The 18,500-nt window shown below is 57.5% G+C and overlaps 1 protein-coding gene across 26 annotated transcripts in view; it reads left to right on the top strand.

The window, feature by feature from the left end:
* The window catches only part of MICAL3 (microtubule associated monooxygenase, calponin and LIM domain containing 3), a 193,529-nt gene extending 180,105 nt beyond the window's left edge, over nt 1–13,424 (top strand). For 21 of the 26 annotated variants that reach the window (XM_060306674.1, XM_060306679.1, XM_060306670.1 and 18 more), the window contains 5 exons: nt 67–117; nt 8,363–8,428; nt 10,429–10,528; nt 10,685–10,758; nt 10,832–13,424. In XM_060306674.1, coding sequence (XP_060162657.1) covers nt 67–117; nt 8,363–8,428; nt 10,429–10,528; nt 10,685–10,758; nt 10,832–11,016 — 476 coding nt within the window. In that variant the 3' untranslated portion in view covers nt 11,017–13,424. Of the gene's footprint in view, nt 1–66; nt 118–2,435; nt 2,502–8,362; nt 8,429–10,428; nt 10,529–10,684; nt 10,759–10,831 lie in introns of all 26 variants that reach the window. The other 5 variants (XM_060306687.2, XM_060306689.2, XM_060306672.1 and 2 more) reach the window with 4 other exon arrangements.
* Nucleotides 13,425–18,500: the final 5,076 nt, after the last annotated feature.

Below are 18,500 nucleotides of genomic sequence, written 5' to 3'. Positions count from 1 at the left end.
TCGAGGCTCGGGGGGACCAGAGGGTTATCTGATGCAGTAACTCTCTTCACCGATTCCTTGTTGTAGACTATTGGGGAGAGTCTTATTACACTGACCTCATCGACTTGCGTCTGGGTGGTATGTATGCAGCCCTGTTGCTGAACTAACCCTGCTGATGCCCCCTCCCCCGCACCTGCTCACAAACAGCAAGAAGTCATCCCGCTAACCAGCAGGTGGCAAAAGCACAGGCCCTTTTCCAGCTCCAAGGGAGCAATGCCCGACCTCCCCCTGCCCGTATGTGCTCCAGGGGGAAACCTGAGATAGCTTTTGCTGCCCGGGGTTATTTTAATGTTTTATAAATAAAAGTTCACCTACCCCAGCCTGTCAACCTCAAATCTTCACTCTGGTCCCACTAATATGGTTGGGTTGTTTGACGGTAGGAACACACACGACACACTCAACACGCACGCATACACACACACTCTACCATGACCTCCCCTCGAAGCACATCCCTCCCACTCCCCCCGGAGAGCTCACTGCCAACCACACTGGGGAACCAAACACACAGAGAGCTCGGCCTCCACTGTCTCCATCAGGGCGTGCTCAGGCACCCCCTGAGAGGTCCAGGTGCCTGGGAGTGGTGTCACGGTGATTTCTGCCCAGATTCACCAGACTTGAGGCTGTGTTGACCGATGCCTCTGAGAATGTACCCCCCTTCTTGCTCTGTCCAGGGACCTACTTTGCAGCTCTTTTCAACAAAGACAGGAAAAGTCCCAGGCAGTGGTCCTCCGTGTATGGTCCCTGGAGTGGCAGCATTGGCACCACCCCTTGGGGGCCTGTTAGAAGTGCAGGTTCTCAGGCCCCACCCCAGACCTTCTGAGTCAGGAACCCTGGAGGTGAGGCCTGGTTACCTGTTTTAACAAACCTTCCAGGCCGTTCTCATGCCTTCTAAAGTGGAACCTCCATCTCAAAGAAACTCAGTGTGTTTGCCGTCTTGCATACAAAGCTCACCATTTGTGTCGGATCAGAGAAACAGCCAAGGCCTGAGTCTCACCTCTAGACCTTCGGCACCTTTCCGCCTGGAAGGCTGCCCTCGTATCAGGAGCCGAGGCTCCTGGGTCCCAGTGCCTTCTTGGAGTCCGGAGTCCTGGGTCAGACGGTGTCACCTCTTCATCTCCCCGTGCAGGCTCCATGCCTGAAAGTGCTCTTGAGACAGACGAGGGGACAAAGGTCACTGTCTCTCATATTTCACTGTAATCCCATCCTTTTGAGAGTCACTTCTTGGCCCATTCATTTAAAAACCAAAGCATGATTCTGATTGCGACTCAAGACAGAGCTCTGGTCTTAGAGAGGCTCCACCAGTAAGGAGGCTCCCAGCCTCCCGGCCTCCTTGGGGGTGGGCTGTCACTGGCCTCTGCTCTGCTTTCTCACCCCATGTCCACGGGTTCGCCCGTCTGCATGGCCCTCCAGGGCCCCAAGCTTCTGGTGTCAGGTGCTGCCACCTCGTGGCCGTTGCTGCTGTAGAAGGGCTGATGCTTACACCCCGACTAACAGACCCCACCCCTGACTAACGTCCTGGGCTCCCTTCCCGCCGCTTCCCGACACCCCTGGGCAACGTTTATGTCGATTCCAAACGAATGTGACAAGTATTTTTTTGTTTAATTCAGAATCTACTGGGAAGAAGTATCGAACCCGTTTCTTTAAAATTACGTTCGCCCTTCCCTCCCAGCTCGAGTACTGTTGCCACACTGATTACCTCGTGTGGCTAGTTTTGTTTTCTTTGCTCCTGTTGGCTTGAGTGATAAGATGTTGCTGTTTCCATTTCTGTGTCCCTGGACTTCAGCTTCTAGCCTTCTGGGTTTAGAATTCCCACAAATTCCAGGGGAAAATGAAATAAATAGAAAAAGGAACTCAGTGTATCTCTGAATTGTGAATGCCTGCATTAAACACCTTATGACCCCTGCTGCCTGATTCACTTCCTGCTCTGTCAGTTCTCTGTGATTTCTGTGTAAAGTCCAGCCTCGGTGGGCTCTGCTCAGCACGCAGAGGCTGCTGCCCTCCCATAGGGTCTGGGAGGAGAACAGATGCCAGAATCAGCCCCCTTTTCAGTTCCTGATGCTGTTTCCTTCTTAGAATGCTTGGTAATCTCGTTATTTGGGGAAATTTTACCCTTTTGAAATTTGGAGCCCGAAGTGTAGAATCTGATTGCTTCTCTACTGTTGTATCCCCAAAGAGCCACAGGGAAACCCAGCACCAACCTTCCTTCCTGCGTGGGTAAGAGGAGGCCAGCCTCCAGATCCCCGCCCGGCCTCTGCCCACCACACAGACGTGCTTCCGTGGGGTCTTACGGTGGCTCTCAGCTAACCGTTAAAGTCACCAAAGCTGTTAAAAGCCTCTTTCTGAGCCACAGAGTATAAAGATCCCTTTTCACAAAGCTGAATCTTGTGATTTCAAAGGACCCATTAAAGGACAGAGGCAGCGTCCTCCCTGCCCAGCCACCAGTCTTGCTGCACTAGACCAAGGTAGGCAACTGGACAACTTCAGATAAAAACATCTCTTCTGGAGAACTTTAAATTAGAAATATATACACCTGGGGACTTCCCTGGCGGTCCATTGTTTAAGACTCTGTGCTTCCAATGCAGGGGGCGTGGGTTTGATCCCTGGTCGGGGAGCTAAGATCCCCCATGCAGCATGGTGTGACCAAAAAAAAAAATTAATTGAAATACATACACCTGATTTCTAGTTTTCCAAGACCTCATCTCGTGATTTGTATGTCTCAAGGGGAAATTGAAAGAACATGAGTGGTTTAGAAACGTAGTGTAAAGGACTGGGGAGGGGCTTTCATTGTTGCTGTGAGTTGTGGTGGGAAGGCAGGGAAGCACGTCCCACCTGCCCACTCCCCCTTCCGAGCCTGCCTGTGCTGTTTGCCCCCCTTAGTTGATGCTGGCAGATTTTTGGCTGGTCTGTTCGGTTTGAGCATTAGCCTGGCTCTGGTTCTGCTTTAGGAACTTTAAATCCTTGAGATTCCCCAGCATTCCTGTGTGTGTGCGTGTCCCAGCCTCTGTGTGTGTGTGTGTGTGTGTGTGTGTGTGTGTGTTGGAGCTCAGTTTTCACATGCATTTTTTTTCCCTTTGTTTTCCCCCAGTCTAGAGGTTTTTTCCATACTGAGTTTTTCTAACAAGGTATCTCCCCAGCTGTCTGTCTGTCTGCCGGGCCTGCCGGGCAGAGCCTTCCACCCTGTCAGATGCTGCATGCCGCCCTACGGCTTGCAAACCAGCCACTCTGTCTCCAGCTACCCTGACGTTCCCTGTAGTGGGGTGATTGGGTGGGAGGGAGGATGCAGTGCTGCAGGCAAAGCCTTTATGAGGAAGCAGGGGAGATGGAAATATATAGAACAAGTGGAGGGAGGTTGCCGCAGGACTGGTCGTGGCTGCCCACTGTTCCACAGCCTGCAGGGTCCTGGACCGGCCCCGGGCCACCAGAGAAGCAAGGCAGTCGCTGGAGAGCACCCGACTTAGGGAGACGAAACCTGGCTTCAGGCCCGCTTCACCGTGTCCCCAGCCCAGCCACTCGCCTTCTCTGGGCCTCTCCGTTAGGCGGGGCGCAGGCGGCTTGGTGGCCCTTCCAGGTCTGGCACCCGAGTGGGCTCTGTGTGTGACCCCTGTCCTCCAAGCTGTGTCCTTTTGTTGGGTTTGCCTGGAGCCTATGTCGGTCCTCTAGGAAGGGCCCTCTGTGCTGGGAACGGGAGAGTGAGGGTGGGTCTTAGTCGGGCTGCACACCTCAGACCCTCTGAGCCTCCGGTCCCTCCTTTGACGGCAGAGCTGCCGTGCCTGTCTGGCTGGGCAGCCCCCGGGGCCAGTGCAGGGGCCAGAGGAGGCCACACAGGTGCCCGTGGTTTGAATTCTGACGCACTGCCACGCTCACGTCACGCGTCCCTCTGGAATCCATTAGATGTGCCTGGCTGCACGATGATAATCTGCAGCTTTTCAAGTTCAGTGACACGTGTTGCTTGACCCGAAGTTGGGGAGGGTGGGTGCTGACGGCCACCCTGCAAGGCCGCACCTGGCACGCGGGCTCTGGGTACTCTGGGTGGCAGCTGGGGTCAGAGTGAGTGATGCACATGGACAGGAACCCATCTCCCCAATGTTATACAGTAACTAATGTCAACGACTTCTATTTGCCATGAGTGTGACGACCTCTCTGCCCTTACAGCTGGTGAACCAAACCTGTGTCTCTCATGTCTCCAAATGAGGCAAGAGACTAGCTCCAAACCAGCGTCTCTGTGTCTCCCTTGCACGCTCGTTTCAGGTTCAGGTCTGGGGTGGAACTCCCCTTGTTTGGCTGTTTTTTTCCTTCAGTTTCTTCTTTATAAAACAGTATTTATTGGGTGTTTTTTCTGATTATAAAGTATACATTATGGAAATAGCAGAGCGTGCAGGAAGGCTAAGGAAGAGAGTCACAACCTGCCCTTCATGGCCTCTGGCCATTTCACATCTGCTCTGCCTGTTGTCACGAGGGTGCTGCTCGCCTAATTTCTGTCCTGAGTCCTGTTCTGCGATCTCATGCCGTATTCTGTGCTGGAAGGGCGTCTGAGAATGTGGTCTGCATAAAAGGGGCTGAATGCTGCGTTTTGTGATGTCTAGAAGGGGAAGCACATTCTTACCTATGCTGCCGGCACGTGCCTCCTTGTTTCGGATGCGTGTGGCTGTGTGTCATGTCCCTGTCCCTTGCTAACAGGCAGGGATGCTGTTCCACTTTCACTGCAGCCTGTTTGCATTTAACATCTATCCCAGGAAGCGTCAGAGGTGGGGACCCTGTAGTTTGTGGGCATATCCAGGTGTCCTGAGCACCAGCCTTTAGACAGAGAAGGTTGGATGTAGATGAGTTATAAGTTGGGGGTGTTTGTAAGAAAGGAGGGCTCGCGCCTGCCCCAGTGACCAGCTGGTCATGCCACTCGGAACTCTGGACGTGATTGCTGCACACGTACCACACACGCACAAACACACACAGCCTCTGCACACCCACCACACACACAGCCTCTGCACACCCACCACCCACACAGCCTCTGAAAACCCACCACACACACAGCCTCTGCACTCCCACCCCACACAGCCTCTGAAAACCCACCACACACACAGCCTCTGCACTCCCACCCCACACAGCCTCTGCACACCTACCACACACACACAGCCTCTGCACACCCACACACACACAGCCTCTGCACACCCACCTCACACACACAGCGTCTGCACACCCACCACACACACACAGCCTCTGAACACACACACAGCCTCTGCACACCCACTACACACAGCCTCTGCACACCCACTACACACAGCCTCTGCACACCCACCACACACAGCCTCTGCACACATATACAGCGTCCACACCCACCACACACACAGCCTCTGCACACCCACCACACACACAACCTCTGCACACCCACCACTCAGCCTCTGCACACCCACCTCACACACAGCCTCTGCACACCCACCCCACACACACAGCTTCTGCACACCCACCCCACACACAGCCTCTGCACACCCACCTCATGCACAGCCTCTGCACACCCACCCCCCACACACAGCCTCTGCACACCCCCCCACACATCCACTGCACACCCACCTCACACACAGCCTCTGCACACCCACCACACACACACAGCCTCAGCACACACATACAGCCTCTGCACACCCATACACACACAGCCTCAGCACACACAGCATCTGCACACCCACCCCACGCACACAGCCTCTGCACAGCCACCACACACACAGCCTCTGCACACCCACCACACACATAGCCTCTGCACACCCACCCCCCACACAGCCACTGAAAACCCACCACACACACATCCACTGCACTCCCACCCCACACAGCCTCTGCACACCTACCACACACACACAGCCTCTGCACACCCACACACACACAGCCTCTGCACACCCACCTCACACAGCCTCTGCACACCCACCACACACACACAGCGTCTGCACACCCACCACACACACAGCCTCTGAACACACGCACAGCCTCTGCACACCCACTACACACAGCCTCTGCACACCCACTACACACAGCCTCTGCACACCCACCACACACAGCCTCTGCACACACATACAGCGTCCACACCCACCACACACACAGCCTCTGCACACCCACCACACACACAACCTCTGCACACCCACCACACACAGCCTCTGCACACCCACCTCACACACAGCCTCTGCACACCCACCCCACACACACAGCCTCTGCACACCCACCCCACACACAGCCTCTGCACACCCACCTCACACACAGCCTCTGCACACCCACCCCACGCACACAGCCTCTGCACAGCCACCACACACACAGCCTCTGCACACCCACCACACACATAGCCTCTGCACACCCACCCCCCACACAGCCTCTGAAAACCCACCACACACACAGCCTCTGCACACCCACCACACACATAGCCTCTGCACACCCACCCCCCACACAGCCACTGAAAATCCACCACACACACATCCACTGCACTCCCACCCCACACAGCCTCTGCACACCTACCACACACACACAGCCTCTGCACACCCACACACACACAGCCTCTGCACACCCACCTCACACAGCCTCTGCACACCCACCACACACACACAGCGTCTGCACACCCACCACACACACAGCCTCTGAACACACACACAGCCTCTGCACACCCACTACACACAGCCTCTGCACACCCACTACACACAGCCTCTGCACACCCACCACACACAGCCTCTGCACACACATACAGCGTCCACACCCACCACACACACAGCCTCTGCACACCCACCACACACAGCCTCTGCACACCCACCTCACACACAGCCTCTGCACACCCACCCCACACACACAGCCTCTGCACACCCACCCCACACACAGCCTCTGCACACCCACCTCACGCACAGCCTCTGCACACCCACCCCCCCCACACAGCCTCTGCACACCCCCCACACACATCCACTGCACACCCACCTCACACACAGCCTCTGCACACCCACCACACACACACAGCCTCAGCACACACATACAGCCTCTGCACACCCATACACACACAGCCTCAGCACACACAGCATCTGCACACCCACCCCACGCACACAGCCTCTGCACAGCCACCACACACACAGCCTCTGCACACCCACCACACACATAGCCTCTGCACACCCACCCCCCACACAGCCTCTGAAAACCCACCACACACACAGCCTCTGCACTCCCGCCCCACACAGCCTCTGCACACCTACCACACACACACAGCCTCTGCACACCCACCACACACACAGCCTCTGGCCTTAGTCGTGAATTTTCACCCAATATCAGATTCATGCACAAAGCCCTGTGGAGAACACAGAGAAGAGCTTAAAAGAAAGAGAAAACATGGCAGTTGCACTCACCCCGTTGCAAAGTAAAGGGCCTCTCAACCAACACGTGGCTGCTTGGCCCTTGTGTTCACCTAAACAGGCTTGTTTCTAATGGTCCAGGCCCTGCCTACCACGTGGGGCCATGGCTCCTGCGTGTGCCCTGTGGTTCTGTGATGGTCCCTTGCTGACGGTCCCTGCTCCTGAGAGCCCCAGGCCCCGAGTCTAGAGATGTCCTCTGCACGACTTCCCAGCTTTGTTTCTGTGAGTTTTTGGCGTGTCCTGTCGTGCAGTCCGCAGTGTGACAGCGTCCCCAGCTGTGGCGTCGACCCTCTGCGGAGAGGGAAGGGGCAGAGGAATAGGGGCGATCGGCTCTCCCTGGCTGTGCGGGGACAGAGATTTGGGCAGTGGGGACCGCCTCCGTGAGGACGCGCTGGACCAACGAGCCCTGGCTCAGAATCAGAGCATCACAGGTGTCGGCCCTGGAGGCCCATCAAAGACTGGGCGCTGCCTCCATGGCAGGGAGCTCCTCTCTGGGTTCAGTGCCCAGAGAGCCTCCCAGCCCTTAGATTCACCCACGTGGTAACATCTGAGAACTCTCACTCAGGCCTGGCTGTTCCACGGCAGCGGGCAGGCCTGCTGGCACTTTGGATGTTTTCACGGAGGGATCCCCAAACCCAAAAGGCCCCCAGATTGTCATCCCCAGCTCTCCCGCCCTCCCGGCAGGACCACAGGAGGAGGGAGCCCGCCCTCCCCAGGCCCGGGGCTGTTCCCGCTCAGTCTCTGTGCTGGATACAGGACTGAATTCATTTGTAGACGTGTTTCCCTCGCTTCTGCTTTTCCATTTCTTGTATTTTTTCTTTTCCTCCTGTTGTTCCTTTCTCACTTCGTTTGCTTTCTGTCCTCTGCTTGTTCTCACTTCTCCTCTCCCTCCCCCTCCACTTCCACCTCCCCCTCCTCTCTGTCCGTCTCGCCTCGTCCTCCTTGTTTGGCCCTTTTTGAAGTTGAGCCCAGTGGCGGGACTCCACGACGTAGACCTCTCTCCTTCTGCCCTTGCTGTGTCCAGGAAGGTAAAGTAAACCCCAACCTTCTCCCCACCGCCTCTCGGGGGGCCGTAGCAACACTAGTCAAACAGGGACCCGAAACCCAGCTCTTTCTCCTTCTTCTTCTGGTACCTGGTAGCCCTGTTACAAACCCCCTGAGTATGTGGCAGTCCCTTACAAGGTACAGTATCCCTTCGACTGTCTCAGGGGGCTGGGGGGCGGGTGCAGGCAGGGAGCAGGTCCAGGTCTGGGGGCCTCAGGCTGCAGGCATCCACGGTTCCGGGCCACCACTCGTGGTCGGGCCTTTCAGCCTCCAGTCCCGCAGATAGAGGGACCGGGACGCGGGTGAGGAGCCCTGCCCCGTGTGGCAGTGATTTGTGCTGGTGACGTCGAGGAATACTGTCCTTACAAAGACTGTTCTGCACAGATGCCCCAGTTCCTTCCAAACCACTAAAAGCAGACTTCTCTGCCCTGTGTCTTGCTGAGTGTGTGTGTTTTAAGTTTGTCTGGTTTGCAGTCCCTTGTGGTGGTGATTGTCGTTGACAAGGCATGCGGGTGGGGCCGGGGAGTGTGACCACGGCTAACCCACTAACCTTCCTCTGCTCTCCCCGGCGCTCGCTCACCGCTGACCACCACCAGCTGCGTCCACCTCGGCCGTCCCTCCGGAGCTGGCTCGAGCGCTTCAGGAGGCATCCTGGCGCCCAGAGAGCTTACCTGCCCCGGGCCCCGTGCTCCCCATACGCCCCGCGGGTGCCCTGTGCAGAGCCGCTCAGGAAGGAACGCGCGGAGCTGGATGGGGGCTACCGGGCGGTCGGGAGTGCTCTGGCCCCGGTGCCCAGCACGCACTCCGCGTGCTGGGCCAGGACCCAGGACCCAGGACAGCGCAGTGCAGACGCGGCCCCTGCCCTCGCGTGTGGTGGGAGGTCGGGGTCCCTGAGAGCCACCCCGTGTGTTCCTGGGCTTGGTTTTACTGGGAGAGGACTTCTGACCAGTGACCCATAAAGCAGAGGCACTTGGAGAGACCTCCCCGTCCCGGCCTCTTAGCCCAGCCGTGGGTGGACTCGTGGGGCCCATGAACACCTGGAGTCCTTGGCAGAGATATTGGATGTGTTCACGTGCAGTTTTCCAGGAAGAGAGTCCCCAAGTTTCCTGAGACTGTCGAGTGGCTTGTAATCTGCAAACAGCGAAGAGCCACCGCAGTCTGGCTTCTGCGTCTGGACAGGACCCACTACGGCCGTGGGCTTCCTTGTGTCCCCTCCGGGGGGTGTGGCTCCTTGGAAAGGTCTCCTTCCCTCCTGCTGCGGCTGAGCCCGAGGGGGTCAGGCCGCTCCTGGTGGAGACGGGTGTCAGCTGAGTAGGGTGCAGGCAGCCGAGTGTGGGTGGCACCAGCCCCAGAAGCTGCTGCTGGGCTTGGATCAGAGCAGGGGGTTGGGGGGAGCCTGCGGTCTCCCTGCCCTGGTGAGAGTCCCCACACCTCCCAGGGATGTACTGCGTCTGCCATGCAGGGGTCGCGGCAGCATCTGTCAGGAAGCCACAAGTTGAGAGGCACCTCCCTGGTCAGGGTATGGGAAACGAGGAGGCCTCGGGGCAGTGACCCTGTGGAGGTGCCGTAGTGAGTGTCCCCGGAAAGGAGGGCCGAGTACCCTTTTAATCTCCATTTGCCTCTTCATTAGACTGGCCTCAGAGCAGACCTAGTACCTAGCAAGTACCAAATACGTGCTAGATGAATGAAAAAGAGAAAAAAGGAGGGCAGAGCACCGAAAACATGCCAAGAGAAAGCAAGCAGCCGAGCAGGAGAGGTCCAGGCGAGCTGCCTCCAGTGGCTGGGGCGTGAGGCCGGCCGGAGGGACAGAGGAAGGTGCAGGCTGGGGACCCTTGGGGGTGGGCGTCCTCGTGCCCGAAGGCAGACTGGGCCTGGCCCAGGAGCGTCAGGCAGCGCCCTGCTGGGCTCTCTGCACACTTGCCCCGTTGCCGCGTCCGGGCTGGGGACAGCGGCACGGCCTGCCCGACACGCCCTCTCTCGGCAGGCATGGGCAAAAAGGACGACCCCAAGCTGATGCAGGAGTGGTTCAAGCTGGTGCAGGAGAAGAACGCCGTGGTGCGCTATGAGTCGGAGCTCATGATCTTGTGAGTGGCCTCGGGTCTGGGGGAGCCGAGGTGGGACGTGGGCGCAGGGCCCGTCGCAGCAGGAGCGCAGCCCCCTCCCAGTTTAGGGGGTGCGGAACTGTGCCACCCCTCACCAGTCACTGGCTCGTTTTCCCCCCAAATCCCCGGAAACCCCAGCGCCCGGGAGCTGGAGCTGGAGGACCGGCAGAGCCGGCTGCAGCAGGAGCTCCGCGAGCGGATGGCCATGGAAGGTAGGAGGGGCGGGGAGGCAAGTGCGGGCCGCTGCCTCTGGCGCTGGGGACTCACGTGTTTGGTTCTGCCCAGATCACCTGAAGACAGAGGAGGAGCTGTCGGAGGAGAAGAGGATCCTGAACGAGATGCTGGAGGTGGTGGAGCAGAGAGACGCCCTGGTGGCCCTGCTGGAGGAGCAGCGGCTCCGGGAGAAGGAGGAGGACAAGGACCTGGAGGCCGCCATGCTGTCCAAGGGCTTCAGCCTGAACTGGTCCTGAGCACCGCCCGGCCCTGGCTGGTCTGTGCACCGTCCGACCCGGGCTGGCTGCTCCCAGACCACCCAGATCCGAGGTCGGAGTGGGCCTGCTGCCTCCTGGGAGTTTGCACTCAGACCTCCTCGTGGCTCTGAGAAGCAGTCAAGCGCCGAGCTGTGGGAGCCCCAGTGAAGACGGTGGTCCAGTAGCGCAGCCTCCTCGAAGAGGCCTCCCTGCCCTCCTGCTTCAGAGACGGGGAACGCGGATCCTGGGGGGACGCCTGGTCGGAGGGACGCGGCTCCGCCCCAATCCCCAGGCCCAGGGGGCCAGCGCAGACTTCATCCAGGGCTGAGGAGGCCCGCCCCGCGGCCCAGTGCCACACTCCAGGCCTCTCCTGGCTGTGGCCTGAGGCCTGAGGCTGCTGCATTTGCTTTTAATTCACAACACTGGAAGATACTGACTTCAGGGTCGGGCAGAGACCCTCTTCTGGCCCCGCCACAGGCCTGCGGCCTTGTCACGGGCTCCTCGTGGCGGGCGGGAGGCCTCGCCTCGTTCCTGGGTTTGCCCCGAACGAAGCTGACAGCCTGGGAGGCGTGGCCTCTTTGTCAATTAACTTATTTTTTTAATACTTGAAAAGAAGCAACTTCACTTTTATATCTTTACCAGGACACTGATTGCTTGGCACCTGGGTAGGGGTGTGGAGGTGGGTCCCAGCTGACCGCGCTGTCACTCCATTCATTACTCTTTCATCGTGGGGCTGACCTGAACCCTCAGGTCAGCAAGACCCCCGTGTGGGCCCGGCGTGCAGCGCCCGTCCTCCTGTGCCCGGCCCCGGGCGTCCGTGTCTACACCGCTCGCTTGTCAAGTACGCGTTTGAGCTGCTGGAGGCCACGCCATGAGGCACAGATGCCTCTTGGCCTCCCTGTTGGAATCCTGGCTCTGCAGAACCCATTTTTCCTCCGTTTTGGTGCCGAGATCTCACCTGCCACAGCACGTTTATTGAAGAAAGTTTTAGGCCGGCTGCACCAGCGCGTGGGACCCTGCTCAGCGAGGCCCAGATCCAGCCAGCTGGAGCTGCAGTGACGGCACACTGGGGGACTCCAGTTGGGGTCCCCCCCACACACACATGAGCTCCGGCCCAGCTCCAGCCCAGCACCTCTTCGTGGGGAGGCACTGGACAGGAAGCACCGTGGAGCCAGCTCGTGCCGTGGCTCAGCCAGAGGCCGGCAGTGTCCAGCCTGCAGAGCCACTGTTAGACTCTGCAGGGGCCGTGCTCGTCCACAGAGGAGCAAGGGCAGCGCCAGGCCAGTCCCGAGGCCCTCCAGCCGACTCCTGGTGGAGCGGGACTGCGTGCAGGGAAGAGAGGCCTCAGGGCAGGACAGGGGGCGTCCACCCCGACCTTGGGACGTCCCTGGGGAACCACATCGTGCCTCAACTTGAACAGAGTCATTCTCACTGCAAAGGAGCAAAGAACTGTCTTTTTCTTCAGTCTGTCCCAAAGCTGCCGTCTGGAATCCAGGGCACGCGCTGCTCCAGCCCTCGCGGCTCTGACCTTCACCTCTTGCTTGATGAGGTAGAGCCTCCGTTTCTATTCTCGTTTCTTAGAAGGGGGAGCGGAGGGTGTTCTAGATCCATCCTCAAATCCCAGCCTTCCAATACAATTGGGCTTGGGACAGGATTCATCGCCTGTGTGGCCTTTGCCTACCCTTCCTACCCACCGCCCCGGTGCACCGCAACTGCCAGGCCCGTCCCTCGAGCTTCTGCCCACCCAGGACGAGGACAAGTTTACAGAGTGGCCAGGAGGGACATGACACCCGCCGCTGCGGAAGCACACCGTGCCTGCAGGAACGAGGACGGCCTGGAGGCTGCAGAGAAGCTTGGAAATGCTCCCCACTCCCTCCCGCAGGGCTGCGATTTCAGGTTCTAGTAGAGCACTTTTTCTGAAAGCTCCCGTTTTATAACCACTAGTTTGCAGGTTGTTGTAGTGCCCTGCTGACGGGCTGCATGCAGTGTTTCCCAGCTCTGGAAATGCACTCAGCTCCTGTCAAGTCCCTTGAAGGCAGGGCAGCAGGAAATCTCTCTCTGAAATGCCACGGCATGAGCAGGCCCAAGCCCGAGGCCTGTGCAGGGAGAGCCAGGTTCAGCTCCAGCAGGGCCAGGGCGGCAGCGCACCTCGCCTCAGTCCGAGGCCACCAGCGGCTCCACCTGGGGGTCCAGTCCTGCTCAGATGGCGTCTTGTGGCCTTTGCCCCGGGAGCTGTCCTCCAGCTGCTCTGACCAGCAGTGATAGACTATCCGCTATCTTTTCAAAGAGCAGAATTTTTTCAGTGGGGCAGAAAGTGGAGAGAGTTTAAAGAAAAGTTTAAAGGTGGTAACAACTGATCTACAAAGGGGAATGGGCCATTTTATGCGCAATAAAAGTTTTTAAAACAAGTACAGAGGGTATTCTTGGCATGAGCCAGGGCACGCTCTTTGGTGGGTTGGTGTCCACACATGGCGGCACCTGTCAGCGTGTGTATGGGTTTGAGGAATACAACCTTTGTGCTTTCTCAGCCGACTTTATTTTTGTCCATGTTGTCCTGCTCTGGCCACCTGCTGACACCCGTTGAGAAAGTGTGTGTAACACCCAGGGTGTACGAGGCCGCCCTCCAAAGCAGCGCCAGGACCCTCCCGGAGAGATGCGCGTTCCGTGAAGTGTCTCCTCGTCAGGGTGACCCCGAGGCCCTGGCAGCCCGGTGCTGTGGGCTCTGCAGCCTGCAGGCCTAAGTCGATGAGATGTATCCACCTCCCCAAGTACATTCAGAGCACAGGGTCTTGGGATCCCTGATGTTGCGGCCCCAGTGCCCTCCTCGTGCGCTGGCCGCGGGGCGTGTGGCTGGCCTCTGTCACCGTGGAGCTAATCCCAAAGGCACAGGGCTTCCCTCTGGGGCGGCAGCGGGCGGGGTCAGTGCCGGGCCAGCTGATTCCCAGAGCCTCCGGCACCACGTGCGCATCGGGTAGAAAAACAGAAGCAGCGTGGCCCTCGATTCCTCAAAGGAAGTCTGGGTCGGGGACTGTGCCTGGTGGGGGCAGTGGGGCTGGTACCATCTGTGCTGACCCCCTTTTGTTTCTCAGAGGGGCCCCTTGATCAGAGATGGAGACAGGCAGGGTTTGGCTGTGGTTCACAGGCACCCACGTGGTAGGAGGTGATGGTGGCTTCAGGCAGACAACTGAGGGAAGGCTGCCCCACAGCTGCCACCACTCGACCAAGAACCCATGTCCGTGGCTCCAAAACCCCTCCTGAACCCTGATCCCCACGGTCCCAGAGTGGGAAATGGGAAGGACAGAACCGGCTGTTGTATTGCCCAGAAGACTCCCCGAGTACGGCTCGGCGGGGAGGGAGGAAGCATCCTCGGGTGGGCCAGCGCCCACCGCGCACAGAGACCTCCAGTGCGGTGCCCAGGGGCCGGGGCTGCCGGGCTTGGCGGGGAGCGTTTTGTGGCAGCCCCACGCCCATGTCCCCTCTCTGAGGTGGCCTTGCAGCGTGGACTTCAGTGGGGCAGTGGAGAAGGCCCCTGATTCCAGGACAGACGTGGAAAGAGTGCCCGGGGTGCACACGTGCACACACGCTGCCCCTGCTGGCTGAGGGTCTCGGACCTCTCGGGGTTTCCAGTCACTAAGCCACTCAACAACCCGCTTCCGCCGCCTGCAGCGTGTCCAGGGCAGCGCGAGCCGGGGAGGCGCCTCGGCCCGCACCCGCGTCTGCCTCGGGCAGAGGGAGCAGCGGGACGGAGCGCGTGGGGGCAGAGAGGGGGTGGCCCAGGGGCGGAGGGCGTGGGGACTGGGGGCCCCGGGCGGTACTCACCTCTCTGCCTGTCCTTCGAGGTCCAGAGCCTCGGCTCTGTCTTGGTGGGAAAGCGCCTTGAAGGTTGGGAGCTGGTCCACCCCCGCCCAGGGCCAGACCTTTCTCCAGGGCTGGGGTGGCCCTCCCTACACGTCAGCCAACCTCCCGCAGCCTCCAAGCAAGTTACTGGGCCTCCCTGGCCTCCCAGACTGGCCCCTCTGAATGCACCTCGACCCACTGGGTTCTGTGGGGTGGGCGGGGAGCACAGAGGAGGAGCTTGGAGGGGCCTGGGTGCTGGAAAGAGCTCTCCCGGCCTCTGCTGGTCTGGCTTTTGGTCTAGAGCGGGGAGGGCCCATGGCCCCGCGGCCCGATTCCCACTGCACGCCTGGGACCCACAGCCCTCGGGATGTGAGATGTCAACCCTCGCGAACTGGCTGTCAGTCTGCATCCTGTGGTGACGGGATGGGGTGGCCGGGATGGAGGAAGGCTGGACCCCACAAATCCCGAGCCAGCTGGGCGCCAGGAGGGAAGAAGTGGCGTCTGCGGCCGTGGAACCCTGACCCCTAGAGAAGGCTGGGGCGGGGGTGCTATGGGAGGTGGAGTGTGAGCCTAGCTGCCGCCCAGAGCCCCCATCCCGAAGGGATTTGTCTTGGGGAAGTCAGAGGCCTCACCTCCTCAGCTTGAGGGGACAGGTGCCTGTCGAAGCAGCAGCGACTGTGGGAGTCCCCTCGGAGCCCTGACCTCAGCCCTGCAGGCTCCAGGGCCCCTGGCTGGTCCAGCTCCACACAGGCCCCGCGGTGCAGGCAGCTCAGGAGGAGGACGGCGGCACGTCCCTGTGCCCCCTTCTTCCCCTTCCTGCCCCTTTAGAGCCCAGCTCCCTCTGCCCGGACCACCTCCCACACGCAGACCTCTGGCTCCCGGCTGCCCACATCATGGCTTGGTGTTTGTACACATTACAGATCAATCGCCAGTAGGTCTTAACATCCATCACCTCACATAGTTTTTTCCTGCAGTGAGAACTTTTAAGATCTATTCTCTCAGCAACTTCCACACACACGACACAGCAGTGTTAACTACAGTCACCATGCTGAACATTTCATTCCCAGGACACATTTATTTTATAACTGGAAGTCTGTACCTTTCGACCCCCTTCACCCATTTCATCCACTCCCTGTCCCTGTCTCTGGGAGCCACGAATCTGCTCTGTGTCCGTTTTTCTTCCTTCCTCTCTCTCTCTCTCTCTCTCTCTCTCTCTATTTTTGGCTGTGTTGGGTCTTCGTTGCTGCGTGCGGCTTTTTCTAGTTGCAGAGCGGGGGCTACTCTTTGTTGTGGAGCAGGGGCTCTAGGCAGGCAGACTCAGTACTTGCAGCACGCAGGCTCAGTAGTTGTGGCTCGTGGGCTCTAGAGCGTAGGCTCAGTAGTTGTGATGTACAGGCTTAGTTGCTCCGCGGCATGTGGGATCTTCCCGGACCAGAGCTCACACCCGTGTCCCCTGCATTGGCAGGTGGATTCTTAAGCACTGCGCCACCAGGGAAGTCCCCAGGTCTTGTTTTTGTTTTTAGATTCCACATATGAGATCATACAGTATTTGTTTTTCTCCGACTTATTTCACTAAGCCATAATGCCCTCAAGGTCCATCCACATTCTTGCAAAGAGCAGGAACTCCTATTTGTGGCTGAACAGTATTCCATTTATAGATACACACACACACACACACCACACATGTGGCTCACATCTTCTTTATCCATTCATCAGCCAATGGACACTTAGGTTGTTTCCATGTCTTGGCTATGGTGAATAATATACTGCAGTGAACAGGAGGATGCAGGTATCTCTTCAAGATAGTGATTTCATTTTTTGGATAAATACCCAGAAGCAGAATTGCTAGATCATATAGTAGTTCTATTTTTAATTTTTTGAGGAACCCCCATAATGTTCTCCATAGTGGCTGCACCAGTTTACATTCTCACCAACAGTGCACAAGGGTTCCCTTTCGTCCACACCCTCACCACCAACACTTGTTATTTCTGACTTTTTGATAATAGCCATTCTAGCAGGTGTGGGTGATCTCACTGTGGTTTTGATCTGTATTTCCCTGATGATTAGTGATACTTAGCTTCTTTTCATGTGCCTGTTGGCCATTTGTATGTCTTCTTTGGAGAAATGTCCAAGTTCCTCTGCCCATTTTTCTAATCAATTTTTTTGCTTGTTTTTGCTGTTGAGTGGTGTGAGTATATATATATATATATATATATATATATATATATATATATATATAGGCAGCTCCGCATAGCATGTGGGATCTTAGTTCCCCAACCAGGGATGGAACCCAGGCTCCATTGGAAGTGTGGAGTCTTAACCACTGGACCACCAGGGAAGTCCCTTTTATATATTTTGGATATTAATCCCTTATCAGATGTATGATTTGCAAATATCTTCTCCCATTCCATAGATGGCCTTTTTATTTTGTTAATGGTTTCCTTTTAAATTTGATGTAGTCCCACTTGTTTATTTTTGCTTTTGTTGCCTTTGCTTTTGGTGTGAAACCAAAAAAATGATTGCAAAGATTGATGTCAAAGAGCTTACTGCCTACGTTTTCTTCTAGGAGTTTTCTGGTTTCAGGTCTTACATTCAAGTCTTTAATCCATTTTGAGTTGATATTTGTGTGGGGGGTAAGACAGTGGTTTCATCCTTTTGCATGTAGCTGTCCAGTGTTCCCATCACCATGATAGGGGTCACTGTAGGAGCGGCCAGCAGCCAGAAGCAGCAGTGAGAAACCTCAGGAAAAAGTAGAACCGAAGTCAGGCTCTGGCTCTGCTTAGCCGGCTACACCTCTCAGTCAGAACCACACTGCGGGACTTCCCTGGTGGTCCAGTGGTTGACTCAGTGCTTCCAATGTAGGGGTCGTGGGTTCGATCCCTGGTCGGGGAAATAAGGTACCGTGCAGTGCGGCCAAAACAAAAAAACAAAACGCACTGGGTTTTGTGTTCTGTTTTCATTGCCGAGACCATCATTCTGTTTGTCTATCTATGTATTTATTTTCTCATTTTTAACACATGGATGGATTATAAAGTCCACAGCATAGCAGAAGCTGCAAATTAGAACTGGGGGCTGGATCGGGGAGAAGGGACCTTGGGGGGCCTACTGGTGTGGGTCCCGCCTGGCCTAATGGGCAGTGGCTGGCACAGTGTTCAGGATGAGATCCCACTGCTCACCTAGCCTCCTGCCCTCCCGTGTCACCCACTCCGCACAGCGACATCCCCTGCGTGCAGAATGCCCTTCCCCTCTCGCCACATCTGGTCCCTTTCTGGCTTTCAGCTGCTAGTTTAGATGTCACCTTCTTAGACGACCCAGTCCCGCTGGCCACCCCGCTGGCCACTTGCCCTTAAAGCACCCTGCTCAGCCTTCAGTGCGGCACCCACCTCCTGTTCACACGTTCATTCCACGCTGAGTGCCCCTGGGTACCGCGGCGAGAGAGTGACATTCCAGGGAGGGGACACCTTCCAACACACACACACAATTACGTCATATTTCAGGTGAAACGTGCTGGACAGAATGGAGCCAGGCCCAGGGAAGTGCAGGGACAGTGGCAGGATTCGAGCAGAGAGGGTGCAGAGCACGGAGGACTTCGTGGGCTATTGAAAAGGCCCCAGGAAACCCAAGAGGGTTTTCAAGAGTGGGGTAAC

The sequence above is a fragment of the Globicephala melas genome, chromosome 10 (genome assembly GCF_963455315.2).
Source record: "Globicephala melas chromosome 10, mGloMel1.2, whole genome shotgun sequence".
Taxonomy (NCBI): Eukaryota; Metazoa; Chordata; class Mammalia; order Artiodactyla; family Delphinidae; genus Globicephala; species Globicephala melas.
The sequence above is the reverse complement of the archived record's forward strand: the minus strand, read 5'-3'. Positions and strand labels throughout refer to the sequence as shown.